A 15,419-nucleotide genomic window follows, 5' to 3' on the forward strand; every position below is an offset into this window, starting at 1 on the left:
TGACTTCTCTCCAGGGATAATCATTTTGTTTTTCCCAACTGATCTCAGTTCCCTCTGGGGTTCATATGGGGAGAGACGGTCCCTCAGGTAGGCTGGTCCTCGGCCATATAAGGCTTTAAAGGTAATAACCAACACTTTGTACTGGACTCGGTATGCAATTGGTAACCAGTGCAGTTCGCGCAGCCCTGGCCATATGTGCTCCCATTTCGGGAGCCCTAACAGTAGCCTGGCTGCCGCGTTCTGCACCAGCTGCAGTTTCCGGGTCCAGCACAAAGGTAGCCCCAAGTAGAGGGCATTACAGTAGTCCAATCTTGAGGTGACCGTTGCGTGGATCACTGTTGCGAGGTCGCGACGCTCCAGGTAGGGGGCCAACTGCCTTGCCCGCCTCAGATGGAAGAAGGCTGACTTGGCAGTGGCTGCTATCTGGGCCTCCATTGATAATGAAGGCTCCAGCAAAACACCCAGACTCTTTACCTGGCGCGCTGGTTTCAATGGCGCGCCATCGAGAGCTGGGAGAGCTATTTCCCCTCCTAGAGCGCCGCGGCCCACACAAAGGACCTCTGTCTTCGCTGGGTTCAGCTTCAGGCCACTCAACTTGAGCCACGTCGCAACCGCCTGTAGAGCAAGGGATCCCATGATGGTGGAAACTTGGTCCCAGAGGGCGCACTGATAGCGGCCATAGCATGCTGCGTAATTGGCGATTTTAACGCCCAGGGAGCCAGCCGAGTATAGTCTCCTCCCCATAGCGTCCAATTTCCTACCCTCTTTGTCCGGTGGGGTGGAGTGCGTCTTTCGTGCCTTGGAAGACGATGACACGACCACCGAGTTGGGCTTAGGGTGGACGTACAGGAATTCCGCCGACGCTTCCTGGATCCTGTACATGTGATCCAGCCTGCGAGAGGAGACAGCCGTGGAGGAGGGTTTGTCCCAGGAGGCCTTGGCTGTCTGCAGCATAACATTTGTGAGCGGCAAGGCAATCGCTGTCGATATATCTTGCTGCACTATGTCAAAAACCGTGTCCGTCACTGTAGGTTGAGGCTGAACGGTGGTGAGGGAGAGGGTCTGAGCCATTCTCCTGATAAGATCTCCATAAGACTTAAGGTCTTCGGACAGCGATATCGGCTGCTCCTCCGAGGTCTTTCTAGGAGGCGAGGGTTCGCCGTCAGAGGTTCCTCTTTCAGGTGATGAGTCATCTACGGCTCTGGAAGATACCTCAGGGGAATCAGAGAGTTCAGATCGACGCCGGGGAGGAGGCTCCTGGACGACTGGGGTAGACTCCTTCACTGGCGGGGTACGCTTGGATTCCCTCTGGACTGGCCTGTTGAGTTCAGGGGGCTTCGATACCGACGCCGATGGCGCGTTACGCTGCGTCCTGTGAGACGTTCGGGATCGATACGAGGTCTCGGAGGCTTGGTCCCAATCCCTCTGGGGTTGTTGGAGCCACGGGAAGGGGGGTTGCATGGGGTAAGCCCCATAAAGGTATTGCCACTGTCTCTGGTCCCAGGGGATCTGGGTCGGCTGACGTCGTGGCGAAGGGTCGTCATCTCGACAGCGAGGGGAATGGCTGCTGGATGATCGGTCCCGACGGTGGCATCGGTGTCGAGCATGTGAGCTTCGGGACTGAGAAGCCAATCTGTCGAGTGGACTACTCCCGGTACCGATGCGTTGGGCAGACTCAATCTCCGACTCCGAGTCGGAAATGACAAGTTGAGTCGGCATCGATGCCAGCTGAGAACTCGGTTGCTTGACAGGCGAAGCGAAGAGTTTCAGCCACGGAACGACCGGTGCGGTCGGATCGACCAGGGATGCCGGAGAGCACTGAGACGCCGATGTGCGCTTTGACTTCTCTGACTTCTTATGTTTCTTTTTCTCAGAAGGCATCCCTTTGTCCTCTTTGGGCCTCTTTGTCGGCACCGAGGACTCCGAGGCGGCTACCGAACCGGATCGCTTCTGGGATCGGTCGGTAACGATGGGCCACTCGGCATCGACCGGGGTCAATGACGACTCATCCGCATGGCCAGGCCCGGATTCAGTCTGCTCCGCTCGCGGGGAAAGCGCTCGCTCCATCAAGGCCGCTGCAAGTCGTGCCGCTCTGTTCTTACGCGTCTGTTTGGAAAACTTGGCACAGTGCGAGCAGGAATCAGGCCTGTGCCGCTCCCCTAAGCACAGTAAGCACAGCGAATGGCCGTCTGGTGGGGCAATCTTACTCCCACACGTGGAGCAGCGGCGAAAAAATCCCCACTTCCTTTCCATACGAGGGAGGAAAGCGGGAAGAACGCAAAATGGAGAGGGGGGGGGTCCCTTCCCCGAAGGGCGGGAAAACAAAAAGAACCCCGCTCTCCCGATAGAGAAGAAAAAGGAAACCTACGCTATCTACAACTATCTAAACTACACTACTAACTATATACAGCTAAACTAGGAAAAATCCAAGTGGAAAGATAAAGTTCACCGACCGTGGCAGAGAGATCAACCGATAAGCGCGGCGGTCAGAAGAGAACTGGCGGGATGCCCGCGGCCGTCCCAGTGGGCATGCGCAGTGGGGCGTCTGGGCATGCGCACTGGGTCGGACGCGCGGAAATCCACAGCTTTGAAGTTTACCGATCGAGGTCGGCGCTGGCGCCTACTCCCACAAGTGTGATGCACAGAGACCACGAAGAAGATCATAACATGATCCATCCCCACAGACCCATTTAACTCTGTGGAGGGACTGACCTACACTGTGTGCTGTTGAAGGTCCCCTCTTCCCTTTCTATCATGAGTTGAGTCATTACCAAGGAAAGAAAACGTAGCCATATCCAGCCACCCTTGAAACTCAGATGCAAAGTGATTGAACTTCTGCCCAGGTAAGAAGAACTGGATGGGGATATAGAAAGTGTGCATTGGCGTGTCTAGGAAGGTGGTGGAGGGCACCAATTTCTGCTGAATGAACTGGCCACAACAATACCTAATTGTATCCACCTCCCTCATTCTGGAGGTATCAGACAGCTGTCTACAGCTGATTGCAGGGGCTAAGTCTTCTAAGCTATGAGGAAAAAACCCTAGCTAATTACTTGAATCAAAGTTATGTTAACATTTATCCTTAACATGTTATCACTCTGATCTAATACTGAGCGGTAGGACTACTATTCCTTTTTATTTGTTTCTCCAGATAGTAGACTCATATCCTGTTTGTTTTTTCCAGCTCTGCAAGAACACTACCTTCAGGAGAATGAAAAAAAATGCAACTTCAATGCATGCCACAAACAACTGACATAACAAACAGGGCAGCACATTTCAAGGTTACTACTGTGGAATCATTTTGCAATCTGCATATGATCACTATTCATAAGTCATTCTAGATTAAACAAGCATGTGGGCCCAGTTTTTAAAATGAAGAAAACTTGTCTACTGAGGACTGTTTTTCAGCCTGTTTGCTACTTTTTTGCATTATGTCCCATGTGACTTTTTCAGATGTGCAGATAGTACATATGCATAAAAATCTGGATATGTCAGCCATGGCTATATCATCTCCTACCAAGATATTGCATACATCAGACATCCTGTTTACATATATATATAAATATACATATTCTTTTTTAGGGGACTTGCTATACCCCAAATGTATAGTATATATAAAGTATATAGAGATTGTTTATTTGTAAATACCAAAAATTAAAATATACACCTATGGCAAAGAATGTCAGATGTCCGCACTCAAGTACCATCAACATAAAGCCATGTTTAGCACTGATATAATGTAATAAACTTTAAAATAAATTATGGATTAAATTCTTGCTTTTGTGTCTCAGAAAATTATTCTACAAAATGATACAATTACAAGTGTCAAAAGGTAATGTCATAATAGATTCTCATCACCATGGGTTTCCCAAAGGTAAAACCATCCCTCCTTACATGTAAATCATGACCTCCCTCCATCTTCACAGTGCAAACTGTTGAGGCTGCAATTTGAAATAAAAACTGACACAAGTAAAGAGGGGTTTTCCCAATATGCTATTTAGTCTGATAAAACTGTACTTCTTCCTATTTGTTTTCACCCTGCTGTGGGGGGGAGGGGGGTGGAATAAAATGTACTTATTTTTCTCCAAGAAAGAATAAAAGCAACTGTGAGAGGGGCATTTTCAGTAGGAAAGAGACTCAAGGGAAAGGGATTAAGAAGCCCTTCTCCCATTTCACTTTAAGGGTTTAATTCCATTAAGAATTTCAAGCATCTTCTGAAAGAGAGTAACTCAGTAAAATATTTATCAGCATGAAAAACAAGAATTACTGTACTGAGCAGCCATTTGCACAGGAGATTTATTTTGACGAAGAAGATGATATTGGATTTATATCCTGCCCTATATTCTGAATCTCAGGGTCTTAGAGCGGTTACAATCTCCTTTACCTTCCCCCTCCCCCCACAACAGATACCCTGTGGGGCTGAGAGAGCTTTTACAGCAGCTGCCCTTTCAAGGACAACTCCTATGAGAGCTATGGCTGACCCAAGGCCATTTCAGCAGGTATAGGTGGAGGAGTGGGGAATTAAACCCAGTTCTCCCAGATAAGAGTCCACACATTTAACCACCAGAATAAATAAACCACCAAAACATTTATTAGAAAATATTTATCTTGGTTTAACACTATTTAATTCTTAATATCCATTGTAATATCTTGATAAAGAAATAAAACATTAATAATTTGTAAAGCATTCACAGTATAAAGGATCTTCTGTTCAGATGTGACAAACATTCAAACAAAACCATATTTAATATTCCTCAATCAAACAGAGAGATGTCTACATATAAAAATAAAACAAGATTTATGGGCTTGCTGCTTTTGATAGGCTCTCATTTGTGCATTGGTGAAATGGGGGAATTTCTTCCAATCTACATATATTTATCAAACTGACTGTTTCAAAATTAATTTATTGGGGGGGGGGGGAGAGTTCTTATTCAGTTTTTAAAAAACATATGCAAATGATTTTCAGTATTACATATGGGAGCATTCAACACAGTTCGTTTAGAAATGTCGTTTCTAGGATTCCTTGACTCTTCAGTGCTACATGCAGTGTAGCAGAATGCCTCCTATAGCAATGGATCTAGATTGTTGGTCTAACCAACCTTAATCAGGACTTTCTTCCTCCCAACCTTATTCAGGACTTTCCTCCTCTGTTGGATGAATCCTTTCAACTGGTGCTCCCTACAGACATAATGGTGATAATTTCAAAAAGGTAAAGAAGAGAGAGAGAGGCTTGGTGGCCATTTTTGCTTGCTTTTTAAATAAAATCATAAGGCAGAGTTACCAAGTTAAGGTTGTAGCTGAATTATTATAATGTAATCCTTTTTCAGATTATTAAACACTGTCTACATACAAGTATAAGTATGGATCAAGTTCACAGAACTCGCATGCAGTTGAATGCTATGCAGTTCACTCCTTCTCCCCAGTATCTCTGCATGTGATGCCTCTCATTCATGTGCATCTACCCATGGTTAGTCTACTGTTCAGGGCAGGGAGGGGGAATGCTGATAACATCAACCATCTAAAAAGCAAAGAGACCACTGGAAGTTTCCTGTGGCATGTGAGGATCCCAGCACTAATTTTTATATTGATAAACGCTTCCCCCAATTTATCTGAGGTCAAGCTCCATATGTAAAAAAATGAATGGACTATATAAAACATAGTATTCAAGTGGACACTGGCTGAATCAAGGCACATGAAAAGAACTCAAAACAATACTTACAAACTTAGCTTTCAAGTACACATAGTTGGCCATGAACTCCTCTTTGCCATATAAAAGTCTACGGTCCACATTTTGATTTAATCCTCCTAAACAACAGTTTAACAATAAGATTTATTCACAGAATATAGCTCATTCAGGCTGGTGCAGTCCACACACTGATACAGTCAGTTCCATGCTTGTTTCCCTATGATATTAACAGCTTGTGGAGTCATGTGAGCAAAAATTCTACTTCATGAGCCACTGGCATTAAAGTTGTGAGCTACTGCATAAATTAGTTTGCTCTGTGGCCATTTTTCCTGAGCTAAGACAAAAATGTGTTAGCTGGAGGCTAAAAAACTGTGAGCTAACTCACATTAACTCAACAGAGAGAACACTATAGCTGTGTTGGTCTGAAGCAATAGAACAAAGTTTGGGGCTGGTGATACCTTTAAGCAGGCCTCATTTGGGGCAGGAGCTCACAGGAGTGGAGCTCTGGAACCTCTAAATTTTATTGTGTTCGTTCTTTCTTAAACCCCATCCCCCCCCCCCAAAAAAAAACCCCTTGCTTCTGATCTCCATTGTTCAAACCCCCTGTGAGAATTTTGCTGAACTCTTAAGATATGACAAACTTTCTAATATTTCCCCCCACAAAAAATGGGAAAATAACCAAAACACATAAAGCAGACAGATCGAAATCTTCCTCATGCCACAGTGGACACATAGGAGAAAGTAATTTAAAAAGTATGATGGGAGTAAGGTTTTAATATGACAATTATAATTCAAGAAGCATTTTAAGGTAGATGCTGAGCTAATATAATTTAGTACCTCTTTTGGTGATGTCAGGGGTGTGTGGCACATGCAAATGAGTTATGCAAATTAGTTGTGCTAATAGTTCTGACACCTCTTTTTCTACAAAATGACCCTGCCTTTAAGACAAAAAAAAGTTTTATTCAAGGTGTGAACTTTTGTGTGCATGCACCTGAGGAAGTATATCTAAGGAAGTGTGCGTGCACACAGAAGTTAAAAACCTTGAATAAAACTTTGTTGGTCTTAAAGATGCCATTGGACTCAGACTTTGTCAGTAGAAGTTCCAGTTCTCTGGAATTCTGTTCCAGAAGAATTCAGAAAAGCAAATTCAAGTTTTCCTGAGGGGGCAAGTCATGCCTTTTAACATAATTGTTTTTATACACCTTAATGTTATCTCTTTTGGGGTGATGTATGTTTTTTGTAAGACGGTCTTGTTAGTGTAATTGCTTTACTGACTGGTGTTCTCTTGTTATCTTTATTATCTTGATAAGGCAATACAGAGGTGTTATCTTGATAAGGCAATACAGAGGCTGCTAAATAACTAAATAAATGCTTCTATCTGTCATGTACAGTGGAAGGTCTACCTTTTTCCTCTGAGCAAGCCTTTCCAAGAAGCTTTTGCGTACCTGCTTGCCCACCACATAAAATCTCGATTTAAATGAGACATCTGGTACACATCATCCATGCCTTGCTCAACCCCCAGCTGGCTTTTCATAGGGCCAAATGAAGAAGGTCCATTACATCAGGGGCAGAATTACTCTAGTCTCAGACGCGATTACCAAAAAACAAAACAAAAAACCCTACAGTTTTCTTTCTATAACTTTGTTATTTGTTCCCTTGAGTACAGGCCTCATGGAGGCTGCTTGCTGCTCAGGTCTCAGAAATGGACCTTTAACGCATAGAATCCTATAAGTACAGATGTATGTACTATAGTACCCCCTCAAAGCAAATACCTCAGTTCATATCAACATCATTTTTTCTGGGGTGGCCCAGGCTAGCCTGATATTGTCAGATCTCAAAAGCTAAACAGAGTCAGCCCTGGTTGTATTTAGACAGGAGACCATCAAGAAAGTCCAGGTTTGCTACACAGAGGCAGGCAATGGCAAACTGTCTCTTGCCTTGCAAATCCTGTGGAGTCACCCTAAGTCAGCTGTAACTTGATGGTACTTTACACACCCACACACATGCACCTCTAGAATTCAAAATGACACATTTTTTTTCCAAACCCATTTAAGTTACTACATTACTGAGTTTACCCTCCACAGGGGTTGTTTTGTTGAAAAATAGGTGGTGGAGCTTATTAGCATAACTCATTAGCATATGCCGCCCCCACCAGCAGCCAAAAGCAACCTGATGCAAGAAAGGAGAGCCCTGGACAAGCAAGGCCTGCTTGGGCTGGCTAGAGATCTAACTAGCCCAAGCAGGCCTCGCTCACCTGGGGCTCTCCTTGCCCCACCCCCAGTCAAAAGGCCAGCAATCCACCCACCGCCCAAAATCACATAAGTGGAGAAAGGGTGGCACAGGGTTCTCCAGGGGTTAATGAGGGCTGCTGGGGGTATGGCAAAGCCCCTGGTGGCTAGCTGACTGCCTGCTCTCCTAATCCAGACATTGTTATGCAGCTGCACCTGCTATTCAGTGGACAAGATAGGTAGGTGGGGAGGAGGAGGGGGAACCGTCAGAAAGGTTCAGGAGCTGTGCTCCTGTGAACTCCTGCTGAATTCAAGCCTGACTTACATTAACCTACATGCTTAAATTTTACTATACACTCTTGGGTAAACTGAGACATCTAAAAATATAATACCAATACCAGGGCTGGAGAGACCAGAGTCTGTATCTCTACTAAAGCATAATGTTCAGTGGGTGACTCTGGACTAGCCTCTCCCTATGCTAGCTCACAAGGCTTTTTCATGAAGTAAAATGGAAATGTGGGAATCACATACACTGCCTTGAGTTTCTTGGAGGAAGAGTAGAATAAAAATGTAAGTCTAGATACCATTTTGGCCAAGTACAATCTCTCCTCCAGAATTCACAGAGCAGTTTTACAAATGTTTTTAAACCATACATAGGTAACTGTGCCTATATTTTTGAAATGTGCATTCACCTTTCAAAGTACTGCCCTGCAATTCAGACATAATGTTGTTACTTCTTTAAAAGATGTGCATCTTGACATATATTTATACGTGCATCATGACACTCTCATCAAGACCCCACCCCCTGAACACAAAATATGGGCCAGCAAAACTTGCAGGGGGAATCCCATCTCCCTCCATTTTCTTGCTGGGCTTGCCAGTGCTCCTGAGCTCTGGTGCAGCTGCCAATGAGCCCAGCACGGCTGCAGCAATTCCCAGGCTCCACCACAGCTGCTGTTGTTCCCACTGCAGCTCACATGCTGACACAGCTGCCGCTGGGCCCAGCACAGTTCCTAGGCTGCTGGAACCAGGTAACAACCATGCATTTTATTGGAGGGAGATTTAACGCCCCCCCCCAATGTATTTTAAAGGTTTCACACTTTTCTGCAAAGCTGGGATTTCCTCCAAGTTTGCAGAATTATATGATAGATATATATGTATGGCAACAATTACACTTGATCAAGCTCAGGCATTAAGCAGAGTTCTCTACTGGGCAAGTATTGTTACAGAACAGGGGTGGGGAACCTTTTTTCTGCCAAGGGCCATATGGATATTTATAACATCATTCACAGGCCATAAAAAATTATCAACATAAAAAACAGTGCTCTGACAAGGGAGAATGATTCAGGTCAGCAAAATTAATGCAAATAATTGTTTTTCTATTTGAAATCATATGGGGAGAGCCTAATCTGGCACGCGCACACACACACACACGACCCGCCACCCTAGGCAAATGTACAAAAAGCCCAGCAGGAACTCAATAGCATATTAGACAACATCTCCTAATATTAGCATATTAGGTCACACATTATCATATTAGGCCACACCATCTGGGATAATCAAGTGCAAACTGAACTGTGACAGTAACTTTTCCAGGCCCTGCAGCAATTCTGGCCGGCCAGCCAGGCCCCAGGGAGGCTGCCATACAGTACATCTGGGGCCTGTGATCCCTGCCTGGCCCTGGGAAGGCTGCATGGCTGGGCCCCAAAATCCTTGCTGGCCAGCCAGGCCCCAGATAGGCTGCCACATGGCTTGGTTCAGCCCAGCAATCCCCGAGGGCCACACCAAACGACATCAAGGGCCACATACAGCCCTCAGCATGGAGGTTCCTCACCCCTGCTATAGAAAAAGGTTTAATACAAACTGCACAGATCACTCATTAATATGTCTGTTGACTAAAGATCTAAATTTAGGGAAAGATTATAGGGAGACTTGCGAAGCAGCCTTCAAAATACTCAGGAGCCTTTTATGCTCTATTAAATGCCGGTTTTACTAAACAAAAAGCATATAGCAATTCATATTTGAATAGATTCTACAAATAAAGTCAAAACCGATGAAGGTACCTGTTGATAAGCTCACAATTACTCCCACAGCAACTGTGAACAGTGTTGCCATCATGCTGAAGTATAGATAGGACATGGAGTACCAATTATCATGAATGTGAGATCTGAAAGATAAAATATAATTGTAATCTTTCCTTTTCAAATTAAATACCAACAATGTCTACAAACCTGTTCAAATCAAACTGTAATTTATGCAGATTTAAATCAATAGGACTCATTTATACTATTAAAATCAGTGGGATTGATTGCCAAACATACAGTTACTAGTTATCATCAAGCTACCTGTTTCATTCAAATAAAGTTTCATTCAAGTCACCTCTTACAAGACAGATTCTAAGAGACAAATATTATTCTCAATTGTTGTCCTTGTATGTTTAATTACTAAAATGATTCTGTAAACATCAATGGGTGAAAAGGTTAAATCAGAACCGGTTGTTTTCTGTGAATCTTCTTCGAAGGGCTGGATTTCTAGCACCTTGTTCAAAGTTAAGATTTTGCTCATAAATCTGTTCTTGAAAAAAGGGTAATCATTTGCTCTACCCAATCTGACAAATCATACCTGCAACATATTTACACCCAGGGCTTTTTTTGAACAGGAACACAGTTCCGGCTGGCTTGGCATTGGGGGGTGTGGCCTAATATGCAAATAAGTTCCTGCTGGGCTTCTTCTACACAAAAGCCCTGTGTGAAACAATGGTGATGTCAGGGAGTGTGGCCTAATATGCAAATGAGTTCCTGCTGGGCCTTTTCTACAAAAAAGTCCTGTTTATGCTTCATTTTAAGGAAATTGTAGGATAGTGACAGGACAGTTAACTATTTGAATCAAAATAAATGTTTTAATCACACTCTTTGCTGTCACATTCACGGCATGCTAAAGAGATTATGTGCTGGGAACCAATTGCAGTGATGAGGATTTAGGACATAGACCTACAATAAAGAGTAGGCAGAACAGGCTAGAAATATTCTCTCTTTTTTTCTCCTCAGCTACAACACAGTAGAGCATTCCACTTTTGGTGTGCAAAGAAGATGGAATCTCTACTCCTAAACACACAAAGCAGCACACACATGTTAGCATTCTGCTCCATCCTCTATTATTTCACTGGCAAAAACTTCTGGAAGATAGAAAACTACTATGGTGATATCCCATTGTAATTGTAATTGTTTTACAATAAATTAAAAGGGAGTAGCGCAATAACATGTAGCTTGGGTCTAAGTGGTGGCAACAGTCTAACATACATAGCAAAAAGACAACCAAGAAGGGACACTGGAGGCCATAGCTGTATCCATCCAGGAGGGGCTTTGGGAGAATGTTTTGGGATCAAGGACTTTCTAATCAACAGACCTTTCTGTGTAAGTTATACTGATTTATATGAACCACTTATTGATGCTTAACAGAAAGTGATAACTCCATCTGCACCCACAATGGCATATGGCAGGACGAAGCTTCTTATCAGGTATAGCAGTAAACTACCAACAAACAATATAAGCTGTGCATTCAAGCATTTGAAAAAGATCCAACTCTCACACCAAAGTGGGGAGGGGGACAGAGGAAAGTAGTTCAGAAATGTCAGGGCATTCAAAATAGTATGGATACGAAGAGAAGGAGCATAGAAGAAAATGAGGTTGCATTTACCTGTAACCATTGTTCATTGAGCAGTCTTCTGTGCAGGGACACATGGGACTGCACAGTTGCAGGCCATCCACAAAAGATTTCCAAAGATTTCTAAAAGATTAGGAGCGCTCCCCTCTCCCCTGACACTTTCCTGCCAGAATGATCACATGACTAAGAGGAGAAGCACTACTTCCTCAGTTCTCTCCATGCCACTGCTGGAGACTCTAAGACTATAAGGTCCAGAGAGTTCACAGTGGGGCAGGAGGGAGGGATGTGTGCCTGCACCGAAGACCGACTCAATGAACAGTGATTACAGTAAGTGCAACCTCATTTTCATCTCTGTGGCTTCTCTGCAGTCCCACATGGGAGAATAGCAAGTTCAGTGAGTGAAGGAGGTGGGTGTGAATCTCTCAGGAAACCACAGTGGACTGCTTTACCAACAGTTGTTTAGCAGCACACACTGACCTTCACTCAGAGATGTCTTATACCAAAGCAATAAGCTCTGTGCATATGTCTCTAACAAAATACATGTTGAAAAATGACAAAGAAAAAATAGCACTCTCTTGAAAACAGCCACCATATATAGAGTGGTAATGCAGAACCATGCACTGAAGGCAGTACAATAGCATCAAGGGTGGGTCATGTGAGGACTATGACCATGCCTTACATGAGGAGTGAGAGACCACCCATTGTTGGGGATCCTGGCAGGATATCACATTTCGACACACCATGCAAAAAGAGGGTATATGAAGCAGGAAAAAGTGCCAAAAATAAAACAAGGGGTTATACCTGTTATGTAGTAACTTTAGTGATCCAATAAGGAAAAGATTGGAGAGTTTTTGTCCCAACCAGTTGCCAAAAACATAACCACAGAAGCAGCAAGCTTCTGCAGCTTCCATAGAGACATACTTCCACACTTACAGGTGCAAGATCTAGTACTTACCACTGAGAAAAATGGGAGGCTACTGCTAGAAGGCAGGAAAGGAGCTGAGAAAAAGTATTAACTTGTCACTTGGAGTGACAATAAGCACATCTGCACTATTATAATGAAAGTAGTGAAATAAGGTATGATGTGGGCAAAAAAGGATGGACACAATGTGCCACAAGGGAAAAACCTCTGCAGTCTGCAGAGTAATTTGTGCAGCAAATTGGGCAGAGAAAAGGCATAAAGACAGGTTGTCTCAGTGAGGGATTAGAAGTGCTTCCCTCAATGACAGAGGTTAGTGTCAGGAACGAAGCACAAATGCCAGGACCTGGAATGTCCTCTTGTGGGGCCAGGCCAAGTAGACCAGACCTCCAATCAGAGTATCAGGGAACTGTCAGTCAGTTAAAACATAATTACAGTGTCTTCCATGACTATGTGGAGTGTCTGCACTAAAAAGAGACAAAATAAGTATGTCCATCATGTCAAGGTAAAAGTAGTGTCAGGACAAATTAATGCTGCAGAAACAACATGCCCACTGCAGGTAGGGTGGCCAGACCGTCCCGGTCTCCCGGGAAAGTCCCGGTTCTGGCCCCCAATTCCCGGCTCCCGGGCTGGCTATACCGGGACCATTAGAGGGACGCGCGGGCGGGGAAGGCGGCGAGTGAGGGAGGGAGCGTCCCTGCGCGTGCGCGGGGACGCTCCCTCCCTCACTCGCCGCCTTCCCCGCCCGCGCGCGGGGCCCGGTGGCGGTGGCCGGGGAAGCGGCGGAGAGGCCGATGCTGGTCGCTGGAGGGCCTCCAGCGACCAGCACCGGCCTCTCCACCGCTTCCCCGGCCTCCGCCACCGCCGCCGGGCCCCGCGCACGGGCCTCCAGTGCAGGCGGAGGCCGGGAAGGGTGTCGGAGAGGCCGGCGCTGGTCGCTGGAGGGCCTCCAGCGACCAGCGCCGGCCTCTCCGACACCCTTCCCGGCCTCCGCCACCGCCGCAGGGCCCCGTGCGCGGGCCTCCAGTGCAGGCGGAGGCCGGGGAGGGCGTCGGAGAGGCCGGCACTGGTCGCTGGAGGCCCTCCAGCGACCAGCGACGGCCTCTCCGACGCCTCCCCGGCCTCTCCGCCGCCGCCGCCGGACTCTCTGCCGCCCTGGAAGCAGGTAAGGCAGGCAGGGAGGGAGGGGGCCAAAAGCGGGGGGGGCGGCTGGCGGGAGGGGGCGGCCTACCTTCCTTCCCTCTTTCCTTCCCTCCCTCCTCCCTTCCTTCCTCCCTTCCTTCCCTCCCTCCTCCCTTCCTTCCCTCCCTCCTCCCTTCCTTTCTTCCTTCCCTCCCTCCTCCCTTCCTTCCCTCCCTCCTCCCTTTCTTCCTTCCCTCCTTCCTCCCCTCCCTCCCTCCTTCCTTTCTTCCTTCCCTCCTTCACTCCCTCCTTCCTTTCTTCCTTCCCTCCTTCCTCCCTCCTTCCTTTCTTCCTTCCCTCCTTCCCTCCTCCCTTCCTTCCCTCCCTCCTTCCTTCCCTCCCTTCCTTTCCTCCCTCCCTCCTTCCTTTCCTCCCTCCCTCCTTCCTCCCTCCCTCCCTCTGGCCATCCCTGGAGTAGACAATACTGACTTTGGTGGACCCAAGCACTGATTCAGTTTAAGGGAGCTTTGTGTTTGTGACTGGACTAGACAATACTGACTTTGGTGGACCCAAGCACTGATTCAGTGTAAGGGAGCTTTGTGTTTGTGACTGGACTAGACAATACTGACTTTGGTGGACCCAAGCACTGATTCAGTGTAAGGGAGCTTTGTGTTTGTGACTGGACTAGACAATACTGACTTTCGTGGACCCAAGCACTGATTCAGTGTAAGGGAGCTTTGTGTTTGTGACTGGACTAGACAATACTGACTTTCGTGGACCCAAGCACTGATTCAGTGTAAGGGAGCTTTGTGTTTGTGTCTTCTGGTGCAATTTTGTTCTCAGATTCTGTATTTACTTCATCAGTATATGGGATAAGGCACTTTCTCAACTGTGCTGCATAATTCAGCCTATTTATTTTGTCCTGTTGGCTCTGTTGGCTCTATCTGCGCCACCTTCATCACTTTCGGGGTGTGGGTCCCCCAGTGGGGTGGTCTCCCGACTCCCTCCGCCAGCTGTTTCTGATAGCCCTGCGCCCCCTCTTTCATTTGATATGTGTCCCGTGCGGGTGCCACCCTCCCGCCGGGAGATGCCGCAAAATGAGCCCCCTTGAGGCTTATGGTGGCAGGGCCCGGGGGAAGCGAGCTAGACTGCTGTTCTTTTGAGGGGTTATAGAGTGTTTCGAGCCCGTCCCTGTGGCATTGGTCCCATCATTGTGGGGCCCAGGGGGCCGGCGCAGCGGCACGCTGAAGCAGCCTGTCGGTCACTTCCGGGTTCCTGTCCTGCATCTCGACCTGTGTTATTAGTGACAGGCTTTTTGATAATGACTAAGTACAAGAGGGAGGAGGATATTAATTTTGGTTCTTATTAATTAAGGGTACCTTTAATATTAAGATTTTAAGTATATAACACCGGCGGGTGTCAAGTAACAGGGGAGGAGTGGGTAGAAAGTAATATATGGGATAGATAAAAAGTAATTATTAATGATGTAAGAAATTGAAATTTATTGCCATATGTTACTAATAAAATTGTTTGAAACAAAAACATTTTTCCACCCTCAGATCACAATCGTGCCAGGTTTCTTTGTTTTTTTAAATCTTCACCTGCATGGCTTCTGCAAAGGGAAGTCCTGCCTGACCAACCTTTTAGAGTTCATTGAGAAAGACTCGCCAGAGAACATAAGAGAAGCCATGTTGGATCAGGCCAATGGCCCATCCAGTCCAACACTCTGTGTCACACAGTGGCAAAAATTTTATATATACACACACACTGTGGCTAATAGCCACTGATGGACCTGTGCTCCATA

At 46.1% G+C, this 15,419-nt stretch overlaps 2 protein-coding genes across 7 annotated transcripts in view; one reads left to right on the plus strand and one right to left on the minus strand.

The window, feature by feature from the left end:
• The window catches only part of ANO4 (anoctamin 4), a 288,919-nt gene extending 285,152 nt beyond the window's left edge, over nt 1-3,767 (plus strand). For all 6 annotated transcript variants that reach the window (XM_060245247.1, XM_060245249.1, XM_060245245.1 and 3 more), the window contains one exon: nt 3,149-3,767. The gene's annotated coding sequence lies outside the window, so the exon portion shown is untranslated. The remainder of the gene's footprint in view (nt 1-3,148) is intronic.
• Nucleotides 3,768-5,113: 1,346 nt separating this feature from the next.
• The window catches only part of SLC5A8 (solute carrier family 5 member 8), a 166,518-nt gene continuing 156,212 nt past the window's right edge, over nt 5,114-15,419 (minus strand). Inside the window, exons 13-15 of the mRNA XM_060245254.1 lie at nt 9,975-10,078; nt 5,717-5,802; nt 5,114-5,175 (exon numbers count right to left, since the gene is read on the minus strand). Of these exons, the coding sequence (XP_060101237.1) occupies nt 5,125-5,175; nt 5,717-5,802; nt 9,975-10,078 (241 nt within the window). The 3' untranslated portion in view covers nt 5,114-5,124. The remainder of the gene's footprint in view (nt 5,176-5,716; nt 5,803-9,974; nt 10,079-15,419) is intronic.

The sequence above is a fragment of the Heteronotia binoei genome, chromosome 8, assembly GCF_032191835.1.
Source record: "Heteronotia binoei isolate CCM8104 ecotype False Entrance Well chromosome 8, APGP_CSIRO_Hbin_v1, whole genome shotgun sequence".
Taxonomy (NCBI): Eukaryota; Metazoa; Chordata; class Lepidosauria; order Squamata; family Gekkonidae; genus Heteronotia; species Heteronotia binoei.